Here is a 15,722-nt window from a genome sequence, read left to right on the forward strand (position 1 = left end):
GCTGGTACGTGTCGCCTCTGCTGCCCACACATCGGCCCTTTATGTGCTCCCCCTCTCACTGTCGTCTCCCTGCTTTGCCCTTTCACCTCTCCCCAGCCCCACTGCTCCTCCATATCCCCCCCGGCGGGGCATGTCCCACTCCCAGTGCTGGGCAGAAAACCAGCCCCTGGTCAGAGTGCTCAGTTCACCAACAGCCTGGCTGGCAGGCTCCTTTCTTCCCCCACTGCCTCTGGCTGGGTAGGGGCCCCGAGAAAGGTCAAGACCCTCCAGCCCAATGCACTGGCCAGGAGGAGGCAAGCCCTGTGTGTGCCAGAGCCCCGCATAGTACTGGAGCAGGGAAGCCTCTCCACCCCTCGGCTAAGCTCTGGAGTCGCAGGGGGAAGCAATTTCCAGCCTGTTCATGCCCTGACCAGGCAGGCTACACAGGAGCCCCCAGGCAAGGGCTTAGCACCCTCTTCACCTCCCCGCCGACTGCCCTGGGTCCTTCCCCCAGGGAGTATGGGGCTGCTGCATCCCCAAGGCACCATCCTCTGCTGAGCCATGTCTCTGGTCAGGTTCGCTGAAGCCCTTGCAGTGAGGTTCCCTGGGTTGTGGTGCACAATGTATCCTTAGGGCTTACCCCATTCCTGCCCATTTTGTAGCCCGGAGACAGAAGGAAGCTGGGTTATGTCGGTGGCCAGCAGCAGCCTGGAGGTGTTAATTGCCTTTCAACACTGTGCGGACAGGAAGGGGCAAGCTGCTTCCATCCACTGGGGAGCAGGGATTAGGAGGGAAAAGAGAGCTCTGCAAAGACATAGGCCAGATCATCCCTCCCCTGTGGCAGGAAGCAGCTCCTGTCCCTTCCCTCCCTCACAGGCTGCTGCTGGCCACATTCTGGCGTGAATCCTGGCAGAAATATAGGGAAGGGAGGCATATGACCCTGCGTGCCCTTATGTTGCCTTGGGAACACGCAGGAGCAGGTACAAGGAGAGGAAAGTCTGTCCTGGGGGCCCAGCCAGGTATGGTGTGCAAATATCACCGGGCAGGGAGGGTTGGGACAGGCGGTCAACCCACCCACCATGTGAGAGAGGAGTACGGGAGTGTGGATGTGTCGTGTGTGTGTGTGTGTGAAAGACCACTCCCCGTGTGAACTATAAAGTCTTAAAGATAAAATAAATAAAAGAATTGAACTACACAGTGTTTCTTTTTAACCAGGAGCTCAGTCAACGTTAATTTGAACGTTTGTACTGCATAGTTCTGATTGATTGCCATTGAACTTGCTTTAATACAAGTAATTTTACCAGGTGTCCTGTATTCAGCATAAGGAAATATGGTCACCCTACTGTTGGGTTGCAGATGTCACTGCTCGATCTTGAATGAGTGCAAGCCAAATGTACTAGTGGAACCCCATCATTGTAGGTCCCATTCTCAAAACCACAACAAGCTGGAATTTTGTGAGGTGTCTCCTGTTGCATTGAAGAAAGAGAGGCCCATCCCTAAGCAGCCTCACTACTGTGTAAGCCCTTAATACCATGCTCTTGCAGCTCTCTGGACTCACCTTGCCATCCCTGATCTGTTTTTGACATCCTCATGGTCCAGATGACCTATTGTTCCCTTCATTTTCCATCCCTAAACTCCAAAGCCCTACCAAAAGTATCCCTTACTGACCCAAGCACCATTCAATGACTCAAAATGCTCCAAAAATAAAACCAAGAATGCAGCATTTAACGAGGAGACCAGATGACCACATTGGCATATCTGATGAAGAACTCAAATTCAAAGAATCTCTATACTGGTGGGTCATTGGGGATCCTCCCCAGGGACTTTGGATTGAGACCAGCCCACTAACAACCTCCTAACCAGAAACTCACTGCAGGATCTGGGTAACCTTTTGTCCTGCAGCAAAATACAGTGCCTGATAAGTGACCATCAATGGTTGATTATGCTAGCCTACCATGCAATAGTGACAGTACCTGATCTTCAAGAATAGGCCAAATCATAGGCACACACCTACTCTCATCTGAAATTGATTAAATCCTCTGAAACCCCAACGTATGTCTTAGATGCTACAAATCTCTGCATTAAACCAAAAGCAGTCATGAGCCATGGTTCCAAAGGGCCAGCTGCATCTTGTCAGGTTCCTTGTTTGCCAAGTCTCAATTTCTGTCCACCTGTAATTGAGACAAAGTCTTGGCTATGCTGTTATCAATCCTGGGCACATGTTTGCACTAAAACAAATATTATAAGTTAAACACTTCAGGGCAGATAGCTCACTGGCCTCATCACACTGAGTGAATTGGAGGGCATGTGCCATCACCAGGTTGTCATGCCAGAACTGCACTCTTTTGTTCACAAATCTTTCCCCCAAATCATCAGTGCAACTGAAATGGGAAAGAATCATAAAGCAAAATACATAGGTGTAAAAGAAGAATAAGAAGCTGTTTGTTCAGTAAAGGGAACTCTTATGATATTAACAGTGCAGCTAGTTGATCATCATATTTTGGATTCTGTTTGGTTTTGCTTAGCGGTTCATGCTTTTCATTATAGCTCATTTGCCAGTCTCACTGCCATTTAAATAAAACCCAGAAATGGGATCCTTCAGAGTGTTATCAGCACAAACCATTTGTTTTGAGTTTAGAAATATGGTGTGGTTCAAGAAACTAGGAGCCACATTCTTTCTTCCTGACTGAAGAAGTCACAATCCAGTCTTGTCACTAGAAATTTTATATTTTCTATATGCCAGGATTATGTTATTTATGTGTCTGTTACCATTGGCCACATGGAATTTTAAAGAAAAATAAATAGTCCTTAAGGGTAATAAATCACTAGGGAATTTATTGGCTGTTGGCAGGTAGAAGAATTATATAACGTGGCATTAAAATTACAGTTCTGGGTTTAGTATTTCAGTGGGTATTGAAAATGTTGGGTCATATGATTTTTTTTCTTTTTGCATAAAAGACAAATAAAAGGCAAAACCTTCAGTCTCCATTCCACTTAATCTTTAAAAGACTAAATAACAAAAGTGAAGAACTAATTGAAATATAGCAGAGTGCAAAACTTAACATCATCTAAAAACCACTTATTCAATCTAATGCTTTTTTTAAGAATACTTTTGAATCTAGCAAATGGTGTTGGTTTTGTTATTACAGTCTATGTGACTGATATTCCAAATGTGGGATTCTTTCATATTGCCCCTCTGTCATGTACATTGGCCAAACCGGACAATCTCTACCCAAAACAATAAATGGACACAAATCTGTCACCAGGATCATAACATTCAAAAACCAGTAGGAGAACACTTCAACCTCTCTACCACCCAGCGACAGACTTTAAGGTGGCAATTTTGCAACAAAAAAACTTCAAAACAGATTCCAAAGAGAGACTGTTGAACTTGAATTAATATGCAAATTAGATACAATTAACTTAGGTTTAAAAAGAGACTGGGAGTGGTTGGGTCATTACACTAATTGAATCTATTTCCCCATGTTAAGTTCTCCTCACACCTTCTATGGGTCTTCTCGATTATCACTTCAAAGGTTTTTTTCCTCCTGCTGATGATAGCTCATTTTAATTGATTGGCTTCTTACAGTTGGTAATGGATACTTCCACCTTTTCATGTTCTCTGTATGTATAAATATCTTCTGTCTGTGTGTTCCATTCTGTGCATCGAAGAAGTGGGCTGTAGCTCATGAAAGCTTATGCTCAAATAAATTTGTTAGTCTCTAAGGTGCCACAAGTACTCCTGTTCTTTTTGTGGATGCAGACTAACACGGCTGCTACTCTAAAAGAACATACAAGATACTATTGACTATATCCAACTATCGTACTTGTACCAGAAATGATGAATTTATGTAGTGCCCATATCATGTGTCTTCTCTGTATATTAATGAAAAATAATTTGGTTTTAAAAGAAAAAAAGGTGGAATCTCACTAAAGGCAAATTCAGGTGACTTCATACATTAGGGACATTTATCTGTGTGACTAAAATGGTCATTGCTTTCCCCCCTTTCCTTTGTAATAGTTAAATAATCTAGGTTATAATGATCATTTGGTACCCTGAGCCATTGTGTTTTGTTTTATGGTGCATTGTTGTAATTTTAATAATTTACCATTTACTTTTTTCCAATGTCTTTATAGATAAAGAGCGGCAAAGTGCATTACACATCTGATGCTGGAGTTGCTGGGAAAGTGGAGAGGAATATTCCTGAAGTTTACACTGCAGATGGTCAATGGCATTCCCTCCTTATTGAAAAGAATGGATCTGCCACTGTTCTATCCATTGACAAGACCTACAGCAGAGAGATTCTCCATGTCACACAAGACTTTGGAGGACTTAATGTTCTTACAGTTTCTCTGGGAGGAATCCCACCAAGCCACACTCCCAGAAGCACAGAGACAGGTAAAAAAGAGAATGGACGTACACATACATATATGTATGTATCTTTTTAATACCTCATCCTGACGTGAGTGAATTATGTAGATATGAAACACTGGTCAGTTTACACCTGGGAGCTCAAGTAGGGGGTCCCATTTACTAAATGTTTTTTAAAAATATTGTAGGGATTATTACTAGGCCAAATCCTACAGACCCTGAGTCAGGAAAACTTCCATTTCAAATCAATGACAGTTTTTCTTGAGTAGGACTGCAAGATTTGTCCTTTTATTGTGTATTTTAATTTGTTTTATTTTTCAAAGGAATGTGTTTAGTTTCTGAAGGATCAAAAATGCATAATACTGTATGATAGTATATGTCATTGCCAAATTTCTCTTTGAGTCTCTTTAATCTGAGGCGATGAATAAATCATATTATTTTTCTAATAGTCTTACTTTAGCCCAGATGTTGCAAATCCAGGCAAATGTTTTACCCAGGTAAATGAGAATTTTGCCTAATTAGGGGTTTGGTAAGAACTGCAGTATTTGGCTTGTCATTAATGGGATTACAATGATTTCTGCAATTCCAACTTCCTTCTGCTGATGCTGCTGCCAGACATAAATCCCCCTTTCTTCATCTGAGAAACAGAAACTGAGTGCAATAATAAACACCCGCTGAACATTAAAACTGTTGAGAAAAGATCAGTTCCTTTGGAGAGTTAAAACCTCAATATAAGACTCTGAAAACAGAGCTAGTCAACTTTTTAGCTGATATTCTGCTCATGATAAGAAAAGATAGACATGATTTTTAACTGCAGACAGTGAGGTATGTTAGGCAGAGCAGACATATGTTTAAAAATCAGTCTTCATATTGAAAACCTGAGTGACTCAAAGCATTATCACCAGATAAAGTAATTTGACTGTTGAGTTAACACTTCACATTTTTGACAATATCCAGTGTAAACAATGACTTCCACTCACGGTGAGTTGATGCAAGATGTGATGTGAAATTGCATGCATGCCATATCTGACCCCATCCTTTTTTACATATATATTTTATGTCATTTACATATATAGTCTGTGCATTAAAAAATTTGTTCCAAAGCAGGAATAAAATAAAATGAGGACAGTAACTCCTAATGCATTAACTGATGGAGAAATAAACAAATTATGAGAGTCTGGCTTGCATTAGGAATGCACAGTCCAAAATCTTTTTCATACTTTTTTAATACTGGATTACACTGTATATGACTTACCAAAGATTTACAAAGGGGAGATATAAAACTCTGTGTGAACTCAGATGTTTGAAAATATCTGAAGTACTAGGAGAGGCAGACAAAAACATACATGGAGGCAGTCCAATATTATAAATCCAATATTGTAAATCCAATAATGCACTCAAACCCAAGTATACCTGACAAAATCACAATTGCTGTAGATCATATGTCTAGTAGACAGAGACCACCAGGAATGAAGCAAGCAAATCCTCCATTTTACTTGGTTTCTAACTTGAACCTAAATCCTCATTTTCCCCTTTATTCAGAAATATAAAAATAGGTGAAAATGAATATTAGAGCAATGATCAAAGAAAAAAAACACAACTCTTTCACAAAAGAAGCCTATCACTGCCATGGCATAGGAAGAGTATGTGTGTAAAACTTGGCAGTATCCTTAATACAGCAGAGACAATACAATAGGGACTCACATCTCTGATCACAACATATTTGACATTGAAAACAGCTACTCTCTCATTTCTGACATCAGAATGTGTTCAGTCTTTAAAATAGTGTCCTTTGAAATCTAAGTCAGTCCTGCCATCCAGTGTGCCTTGACTAAATCTGCTATTTTATAGCAGAGTCAGTATTAATACCATTTATCTCTATGCTAGGCATCTTTAAAGCGTCTTCCACAATTTATAGCGATGTTAGTATAAACACTTGTCACCTCCATCCATAATATTTACACTTGTTGAAACTTTCTCAGACATCAGTAATGAATGAAATGTTTACTTCTCTTTTATTGTTCGTAATTTAAAACTGCTATATTTCATGGTTCAATTGGCGCACACATTTTTTTTACTTCTTTCTCAAGCATTTTTATTATATTCTATAAGATGCAGTTAGTTTTGACTAGCTTCCTGCAAACAAGCCATCACAACAATGGATTCTAGTGACAATCAAGGAGAAAAAGAAGGTTTTAAAGTGAGATACAAAGTTTTGCTGTGACTCAGGCTATGGCTACTCTATGCAGCTTTTAGCGACACGGCTGTGCTGCTACAGCCGTGTTGCTAAAAGCTGCGCAGCGTAGCTACTATTTTTTGGCAGGAGAGAGCTCTCCTGCCGACAAAAAACTTCCACCCTCCAAGAGCAGCAGCAGCTTTGTCAGCAGGAGAGTGCTCCTGCTGACAATGCGCTGTTCACGCCAGTGCTTTTCATTGGTAAAACTTTAGTTGTATGGGGGAGTGTTTTTTTAACACCCCCAAACGACAAAAGTTTTGCCGACGAAGTGCCAATGTAGACATACCCTCAGTGACTTAGAGTTGAGGAGAGAGTTCCAGATAGACACTAGGGAAAGAAGTATCCTCCCATCACTCTCTAACCACTGAAAGCTTCAGGGACGAGATTGAGAGAAAGCCAATACTGGAGTTGTAGAATAAGTATATAGCTGGATATTCAGAGCCAAATTTTCAGACTTGTGCATGCACATAATCTGTGTGTATTAAAACAACTGTGTGTGCATTCACAGTAATTGAGAGTGTAAATTATGGATTAGGTTGTCTCAAATTAGGTGTAGTAAAGGTCAATGCAAAGCTTCACTGCAGCAAGGATCTGCTGGAAAGGACTGTGTCTCAGGGAAGCACAATTCCTCCCTGAACTCCTGTGTGCACAGAAGAAGAGTGCCACTTGCTCCCCACTACTCTGCTTTTGGGGGGATTTCCTCCCTTGAAGACACAACAACCAGGGATAATTTAGCCCTACCTGCTTTCACAATTCTGAAAACCTGGGTCACAGTTAAGAGATGGTGTTAGACCCAAACCATGTTCAATTCAGAGACATGAAGCCATGAACAGGCTGCTTCCTAAAGCAATAGAGGTGAGGACTCTGGCTATAGCACAGTGGAACATTTACAGTCTAAAGTGTGGGCTATTAGAAAAACTACAGAAAAATGAATTTCATTAGACAAGCCAGGAATTTGTTAACCCATGAATAAGGACTTCAGCAAAGCCAGGGTCAAGGTAAGGATGATAGGCAGATTTAGAGATAGGGAAAAGTCAGAGGGAAAAGAAGTTTGAGATCATGGATGACATGAAGATGTGTGGCTTTAGGAATAACCTCTGTTATAAATTAAGGCTGTAGAGTGAACACATGTTGAAATTCCTTTGGGGGACTTTAAATACTGATTGTCTGAACTATGCTCATATATATTTTTTACCAGGAAGTGAATTTATAAATTTGATTTCAGTTCAGTATTTTAGCATATATGCATTCCTGGCAAGATTATGGATGGTTTCCATGTAAAGTCATTGGACATAGGAGCCCCAGTCACATAACCACCTCTTTAACAAACAGGGTCTGTAATCTGATAATGGATTTGGTGAACGTAGAAGTTATAAGTGTAGAAAATGTATGCTTCCCCAAAATTCAGCCACCCATTAATTACTCTGTACTTTAGCATAATAACTCTGTTTCCATGGAAAGCAAAATTAGAATAAAGATCTGAAAATATAGCCTTTAAACAGCATCTTGATGGGTCACACCACAGTTTAAAGACTCAGGCTACAGTCACAAAAATATTCATTTGTATTTCAAAGCTCACGTCTAATCTTGTCACCAGATGACAGAAATGCGTATGTTTGCAAATGCCTTTTTTTAATCTGAAGCTTTTTCTTTCTCTTGGTGTGAGCTTTGTTTCCAAGCTAAAAAGTTTGCGGCAGATGATTCTCAAGCCAAAAATGGGTCTTGTGCTATACAATGTATGTTTATTTTACATTTAAAAACACTTAAAAACTGAATTCAAATATTCAAATGTGGCTGTCTCCACCTCCATATTTAGGCACTTAGATAAAACTGGCCTGATTTTTCAGACATACTGAAGTCACTGGGGACTGTGGGACGATCAGTGTTTTTCTGTGCTTCTGGGGAAAAAGGACCATTTATTTCAGCATGAGATGCCTACACTTGGGATGGAGGTTTGAAAATTTTGACCTAAGCATGTTTTTGTTACTCTAGGGTTCTGAACTTGATGAACAAAACCTTAAGCTCTCTTAAACACCTTATTTATCGGATTTTAAAAAGCCTTTTGCAAGATGGTTTGAAATCATTTATAAAGTCTCTGTTCAAAGAGAATAATGTTCAGATAAATTATTTAACTGCTTGCTTGTCGTTATCTTCCATCCCTTTCTGCACACAGCATGCAAAAAATATTTATTTTTAAAAAATACCATGAACAGTGTCTAGTAAATGCTATGCTAGAAGTTCTTTAGAATGATCCTTCTTTATTTAACCTTGCTGTTGCCCCTTATCACTTTCTCAAAGCAGGTTTCCATGCTTGCTCCATTTGCAGTGATAGTGAGATTTTATCAAAAAGTTTATGAGCAAATGACTCATTAAATACTGCAGGCAAATAACTACCCAAAGAAAGTAAGTTCTTAACATTTGAGGCTAAACCTGAGAAGGCATTGGACCCAATTCTTATATCAATTACACTGATGCAAAGCTGCAGTAACTCCAGTGAATTCAGTGGATTACTCCAGACTTATAGGTATCTGAGTAGCAGCCCTGTTAGTCTGTATCTGCAAAAAGAACAGAAGTACTTGTGGCACCTTAGAGACTAACAAATTTATTTGAGCATAAGCTTTCGTGGGCTACAGCCCTCTTCTTCGGATGCATAGAATGGAACATATATTGAGGAGATATATATACACATACAGAGAGCGTGAAAAGGTGGGAGTTGTCTCAAGGTTAAGGTTTTATTAATCAAACTGTCTGTACTGGGCTATCTTGATTATCATTTCAAACGTTTTTTCTCTTACTTAATTGGCCTCTGAGAGTTGGTAAGACAACTCTCACCTTTTCATGCTCTCTGTATGTGTATATATATCTCCTCAATATATGTGCATCCGATGAAGTGGCCTGTAGCCCACGAAAGCTTATGCTCAAATAAATTTGTTAGTCTCTAAAGTGCCACAAGTACTCCTGTTCTTTTTTCCAGATTTATATTAGGTAATAGCTACACTTGCAGATGTAGAGGGCTATGAGTTAAACCCACCTTTGGAGAGCACAGTGGGGAAAGCGCTGCAGTCTGTCCACGCTGCCAGTTGCTTGCACATTGGCGTATTCACATTTCCAGCACTTGCAGCGGCTACACCTCGTCCACACTGACACCTGGGCATTGTAGCCAAGGCACAGCAGATGTTATTCCTCTCGCCAAGGTGGAGTACCAGCAGCTCTGTAGCCGTGGAGTCAGAACGCTCTACGTGCCTTGTCAGTGTGGACGGGGAGTGAGCTAGTGCACCTGGGGCTGCTTTAATGTGCCTTAACTCACAAGTGTAGCCAAGCCCTTAGTGTAACTCCCCATCCACGCTGGCAAGGCTCTGACTTCGCGGTTACACAGCTGCTGGTACTCCACCTCGGCAAGTGGAATAATGTTTGCTGTGCCCCCGCTGGAGCACCAGTGTGGACAAGGTGTATTTCTGACAGCCAGCAAGGTGTATTTCTGACAGCCAGCATGCTTTCTGCTCCGAGACAAGGCAAACATTACTGTGGAATGCTGTATGAGGGAGAGAGAGGTGGTGGTGGGGGGGTCTGTTGCTGTCTGAACTTACAAGACAGCATGCTGACATGCTCTCACCCCCCAAAAAACACACTCTCTCTCCCCCCACATACACAGAACATACTCTGTGTCACACTCTACTCCAACCCCCCATTTGAAAAGCACGTTGCAGCCACTTGCATGCTGGGATAACTACCACAATGCACCACTTTCTGTGGCCGTTGCAAGAGCTGCTAAAGTGGCCACACCAGTGCACTTGCACCTGTAAGTGTGGACAGATTGTAGCACTTTCTACAAAGACTGGTTTAACTCAAAGCGCTCTACATCTGCAAGTGTAGCCATGCCCTGAGATAATTATCTGTTCACTTAAATGAAACACAAAATATTTTTAAAGCTGAAATTATTGGGACACATTATGCCCTTGCTCACACCCCTGTGATGCCACTGAAATCACTGAGGTTTCATGAGTGTAACTGAGAGCATAACTTGGCCTACTAATTTACAGTTGCAGGAAACGCTGCATAGTGATTAAAGCTACTTCAGTAAACAGAGGTTATTGTATTCTTGGGTTATCCAAAATGATGCTTTTAATGTTGGTCCTTTACAAAACTACAGGAACAGTTGCATTGTGAGGGATGAGAGTGCACTGTATTATTAATAATGTAGATCTTTCTTTGCACTTTTCTACAAATCACCTTGCATATTGTGACTATTCTGTGAGATTCCTTTTTGACACTGAACATTGGTATTTTGTTTTGACTGTGTAGACACTCCATCTTGAGGAGCCAAAGTGACTGTCGTTCTTTCTCCCTAGGTTTTGATGGCTGTTTTGCCTATGTGAAGTACCGTGGAGAAAGCCTGCCTTTCAGTGGAAAGCACAGCATTGCTACCATATCCAAAACGGACTCCTTTGTGAAGATTGGCTGCCGAGGTCCCAACATTTGTGCCAGCAATCCGTGCTGGGGTGAATTAATGTGCATTAACCAGTGGTATGCATATAAATGTGTCCCTCCAGGAGCCTGTGCCTCCAACCCTTGCCAGAATGGTGGCAGCTGTGAACCTGGTGCACATTCTGGATTTACCTGCAGCTGTCCTGAATCATACACGGGAAGAACATGTGAGACGGTAGTGGCTTGTCTTGGTATCCTGTGTGCCCAGGGACATGTGTGCAAGGGTGGAATCAGTGGAGGACACATATGCGTCCCTCACCCTCACCAAGCCGAGCTCTCTTTGCCACTCTGGGCTGTTCCTGCTATTGTTGGCAGTTGTGCTACAATTCTTGCCCTGCTTGTCCTTAGCCTGATCCTCTGTAATCAGTGCAGGGGAAAGAAGACAAAAATGCCAACGGAGGAGAGGAAAACGAAGGAAAAGAAGAAAAAAGGGAGTGAGAATGTTGCATTTGATGATCCTGACAACATTCCGCCCTATGGCGATGACATGACTGTCAGGAAGCAGCCAGAAGGTAACCCTAAACCTGATATAATTGAAAGAGAAAACCCTTACCTCATCTATGATGAGACAGACATACCCCATAATACAGAGACTATACCCAGTGCCCCTCTGGCTTCCCCTGAACCTGAGATAGAGCACTATGACATTGAAAATGCAAGCAGCATTGCTCCTTCAGACGCAGACATTATTCAGCACTACAAGCAGTTCCGGAGTCACACGCCCAAATTCTCTATCCAGAGGCATAGTCCGCTAGGCTTTGCCAGGCAGTCCCCAATGCCACTGGGAGCCAGCAGCTTGACTTATCAACCTTCATACAGTCAGGGACTAAGGACAACTTCCTTGAGCCACTCTGCGTGCCCTACTCCCAACCCTTTGTCTCGTCACAGCCCCGCTCCATTCTCCAAGTCATCAGCTTTCTATAGAAACAGCCCAGCAAGGGAACTCCATCTGTCAATAAGAGAAGGAAGTCCTTTGGAGATGCACAATGATGTCTGCCAGCCTGGCATTTTTAACTATGCCACTAGATTAGGGAGAAGAAGTAAAAGTCCCCAGACCATGGCAACTCATGGTTCCAGACCAGGAAGTCGCCTAAAGCAACCAATAGGACAGATTCCTCTGGAGACTGCTCCTCCTGTAGGACTTTCTATTGAAGAAGTGGAGAGACTTAACACTCCTCGCCCTAGAAATCCAAGCATCTGTAGTGCTGATCATGGAAGGTCTTCTTCAGAGGAGGACTGCAGAAGGCCACTGTCAAGAACAAGGAATCCAGCTGATGGTATTCCAGCTCCAGAATCATCATCAGATAGTGACTCCCATGAGTCTTTCACTTGCTCAGAAATGGAGTATGATAGAGACAAGCCTATGGTGTACACATCCAGAATGCCCAAATTGTCTCAAGTCAATGAGTCAGATGCAGATGATGAAGACAATTATGGTGCTAGGCTGAAGCCTAGGAGGTACCCTGGCCGGAGAGCTGAGGGTGGGCCTGTGGGTGCACAAGCAACAACATCTAATATTGCTGAGAACACATTGCCTATAAAGCTTGGACAGCAAACTGGAAATTTTAACTGGGACAACCTTTTGAACTGGGGTCCAGGCTTTGGACATTACGTAGATGTTTTTAAAGATTTAGCATCACTCCCAGAAAAAGCAGCAGCAGCAGCAAACACAAATGAAGAAAGCAAAGGTGGTACAACAAAGCCCGTTTCCAAAGATGGGGAAGCAGAACAATATGTATAGACCTCATATACTGGCATTGTCAAAATGCAAAATCATGGAACAGTGAAACCATTGTATGGTTGTAGATAAGTGAAAGTCAGCATTTTAAGCCCAGGTCAGTGTGGTTGGAGGAGACTTTTAAAAATAATAACCATTATGCTGCTGAAAAAAACTTAAAACATTTTTAATTTAATTATGCTTGGGTGAATTTATTTCTCCTGCATGCATTGTATTTTAAAAACAAGACTTTCAGCATGCAGCATTTGAAAAGGGTTTCCTATTTACCATTGTTTGGTTTGTGGTTTTTAAATTAATAATGCTTTAATCTGAAAATAAGATCAGATGTTTTTATTGTGGGAGTGTGTGTATTGTCTACAACTTAATAACTTCTTTTGCAATGCAAGAGTCTTGAGGATTTTATTTCCCTCGAGAGACATATAGAAGAAGGAGGGTGAATGAAGGAATTACACTATTAGAGTCTCTCAGAAAATGTACTTACCATATCCTGCAATTCCTCTGTGTGTAAACTTTAATTAAGGAAGAAATAAGTTTGAGTAATTGCTGGCAAAAGTGCCATAAGTTTTATCCATACAAGAGGTGCTAGAAGCAGCTCAACCTGTCCAGCACTTTAGGATTTTTTTTCATTGACAAAGTTGTGTGAGAGCTTCTGAATCACTATGAAATATTTTTGGATGCTTATCCCCTGCCTCTGCACTCCTCCCAGTGCTTTCCCCTGGCATGAAATTATTGGAAGTTGTCCAGTCAAACAGATAGTATAGTCTGCAGAGGCAGCATGTTCTAATGGATTGCAACCAGACTAGATACTAAGAGCTCCTGCATTCTAATCTCAGCTCAGCCATGGGTCAAATCATTCAGTCTCTTAAAGTTTCAGCTGCTCCATCTGTACAAGGGGGCATGATGATAATACTTGCCTGCCTCACAGTGGTATTGTGAGGATTCATTAGCTAACATCTGTAAAGTGCTTAGATGTCATAAAGCACTATAATCGGTGTTTAATTATTATTAAAGCACTGCCTAGCCCACGTGACCTTGGAGGGGCATTTTCTGCATTACATAATTTTCTGAAACAGAAACTTTTGAAGAATTATTTATTGTATAAAAATTACTGCACTCTAGCATGGTGGAGCTGATATGAGAGAAAATTGGTAGACTGACTTACAAGAGCTTATTGTTTGTTCCAAATCTCCTAAAATTTGTAGGCTAAATAGAAATTCACAAAATCCTTTACGTGTTCCTGCAGACCTGAAGATCCTATTGTGCTGTGTAAAGACTTTTTTTTTTTACCTAAACTGTGTTTTTGATATCAATATTTTCCTATGCTGAATAGTTTTCTTACTTTCAGGGAAGGTAAGAAAAATACTTTTTTTTACATTTGTTACTTATGTAACGTCCATATTTTTCACCTTTTGATAAATTTGTAACATACTGTATGCTTTCTACTTGTAAATGCCAATAATAGAATTAAAATATTTATTTAAAAAGTATAGTGCATATCGTTGAAAATACTTCTTATTTGTTACTCTCTTTCTGTTTTCATCCCTTGATATTCTTTTTACCAGTTCCTCCATGGCATATGGTCTTTAAGATAGTATTGTTGGCCTCAAACATATGCACAGAGCTCTGTCATGGTGAATGACATGTTAATTCATCTCCACTAAGTATTGAGCTATTCCTTTTATTCTGCAGTTTTCATATCTGTGGTGTAATGTCAACCAGGCACAGAACCTAAATAATGGATTAAACTGGCTTTCTATAGGACTGGCGGCGAGCACAGTGAAAGATGTCTCACGCATTTATTGTGTGGAACAATATAGAAAGCACAAGACCTATGAACCACCTTAAGTCCCGCTTAAGTTTTGTGCTGTGCCTTTTGCAATGAGGTGCATTGCAATCAACGTGAGAGTGATTTGCCTCACATGCCGTTATCTCCTTCTGGCATTATAGGAGTGGTATTAATATTTTCAGAAAGGGGAGACATTCATCTTTTCTAGAGAGATGGAAAGCATGAAGGGTGGTATCCTTAAGGCTGAGAGAGAGGTTCAAAAGAATCCTCTCTCCTTGAATAAAAACATCTGCTTTCCACCACATATGCATTTAGACAGATATCTATTAATAATTTAATGTCCATTTTACATGGTGGTATACTACTTTGGGGTATATAGATAATAAATAGTTATACATCTTTATACACACTCATCCATAATTTCCATCTTCATGCAAGTCCCAACCTTTCTGAAGTGTCGGCAATAGGAGTGTAAGAGAAAGAAGAATCTTTGAAAAAGTGGTTTTACTGTGCAGGTTTTATATTTATAAAAGAGTAAATCAGACTTTTGAAAACTACTTACATTTAAGTTGGTGAAGGAGAATATAAGCCCTGGAAAACTTAAGGCTCTTAATGTGAAAGATGAGGTTGGAGTGAATGATTTGTCAGGATAGACTAGTTATGTCTTTCTTTTCTTTGGAGAACTTAAGCAAATGATAAATAGTTACATAAAAAGAATAACAGCTAAAGTTTTCATATGCATTACTGTATTTGTTTTAGATTTATTGGCCATCTTGTGTCTGATCTGACAAAGGAGACTTAACATACTCTTTTTGCTAAATACGCTGCTGTTTTCAAGTTGTCACCCAACAATCAGAGCACTCAGCAGAAGATAACAGGCCAGAACAGTACACATTTGTATGTAAGTAGTTACATCTGAAATAACAGGAGATCCACAAATGATTTCTCAGTCTGAAAACTTTCTGTAATTAAACATCTGTCAAAAAGCTGCATGCTTGGTTTGAGTATTATCCTCTAATACTGACTGTACCAGATGCAAGCAGTGATTTTAACAGCACATGAAAGCTTCAGTGAATAAAATCTTTTGAAATTAACACTAAACATATTGAGACCTGCATTATACCAG

General features: G+C 40.7%; 1 protein-coding gene across 1 annotated transcript in view; it reads left to right on the top strand.

Moving 5' to 3' along the window:
* Positions 1 to 14,256, top strand: part of FAT4 (FAT atypical cadherin 4) — a 230,837-nt gene extending 216,581 nt beyond the window's left edge. The window contains exons 16-17 of the mRNA XM_032775006.2: positions 4,117 to 4,378; positions 10,937 to 14,256. Of these exons, the coding sequence (XP_032630897.1) occupies positions 4,117 to 4,378; positions 10,937 to 12,813 (2,139 nt within the window). The 3' untranslated portion in view covers positions 12,814 to 14,256. The remainder of the gene's footprint in view (positions 1 to 4,116; positions 4,379 to 10,936) is intronic.
* Positions 14,257 to 15,722: the final 1,466 nt, after the last annotated feature.

Source organism: Chelonoidis abingdonii, chromosome 5, assembly GCF_003597395.2.
Source record: "Chelonoidis abingdonii isolate Lonesome George chromosome 5, CheloAbing_2.0, whole genome shotgun sequence".
Taxonomy (NCBI): Eukaryota; Metazoa; Chordata; order Testudines; family Testudinidae; genus Chelonoidis; species Chelonoidis abingdonii.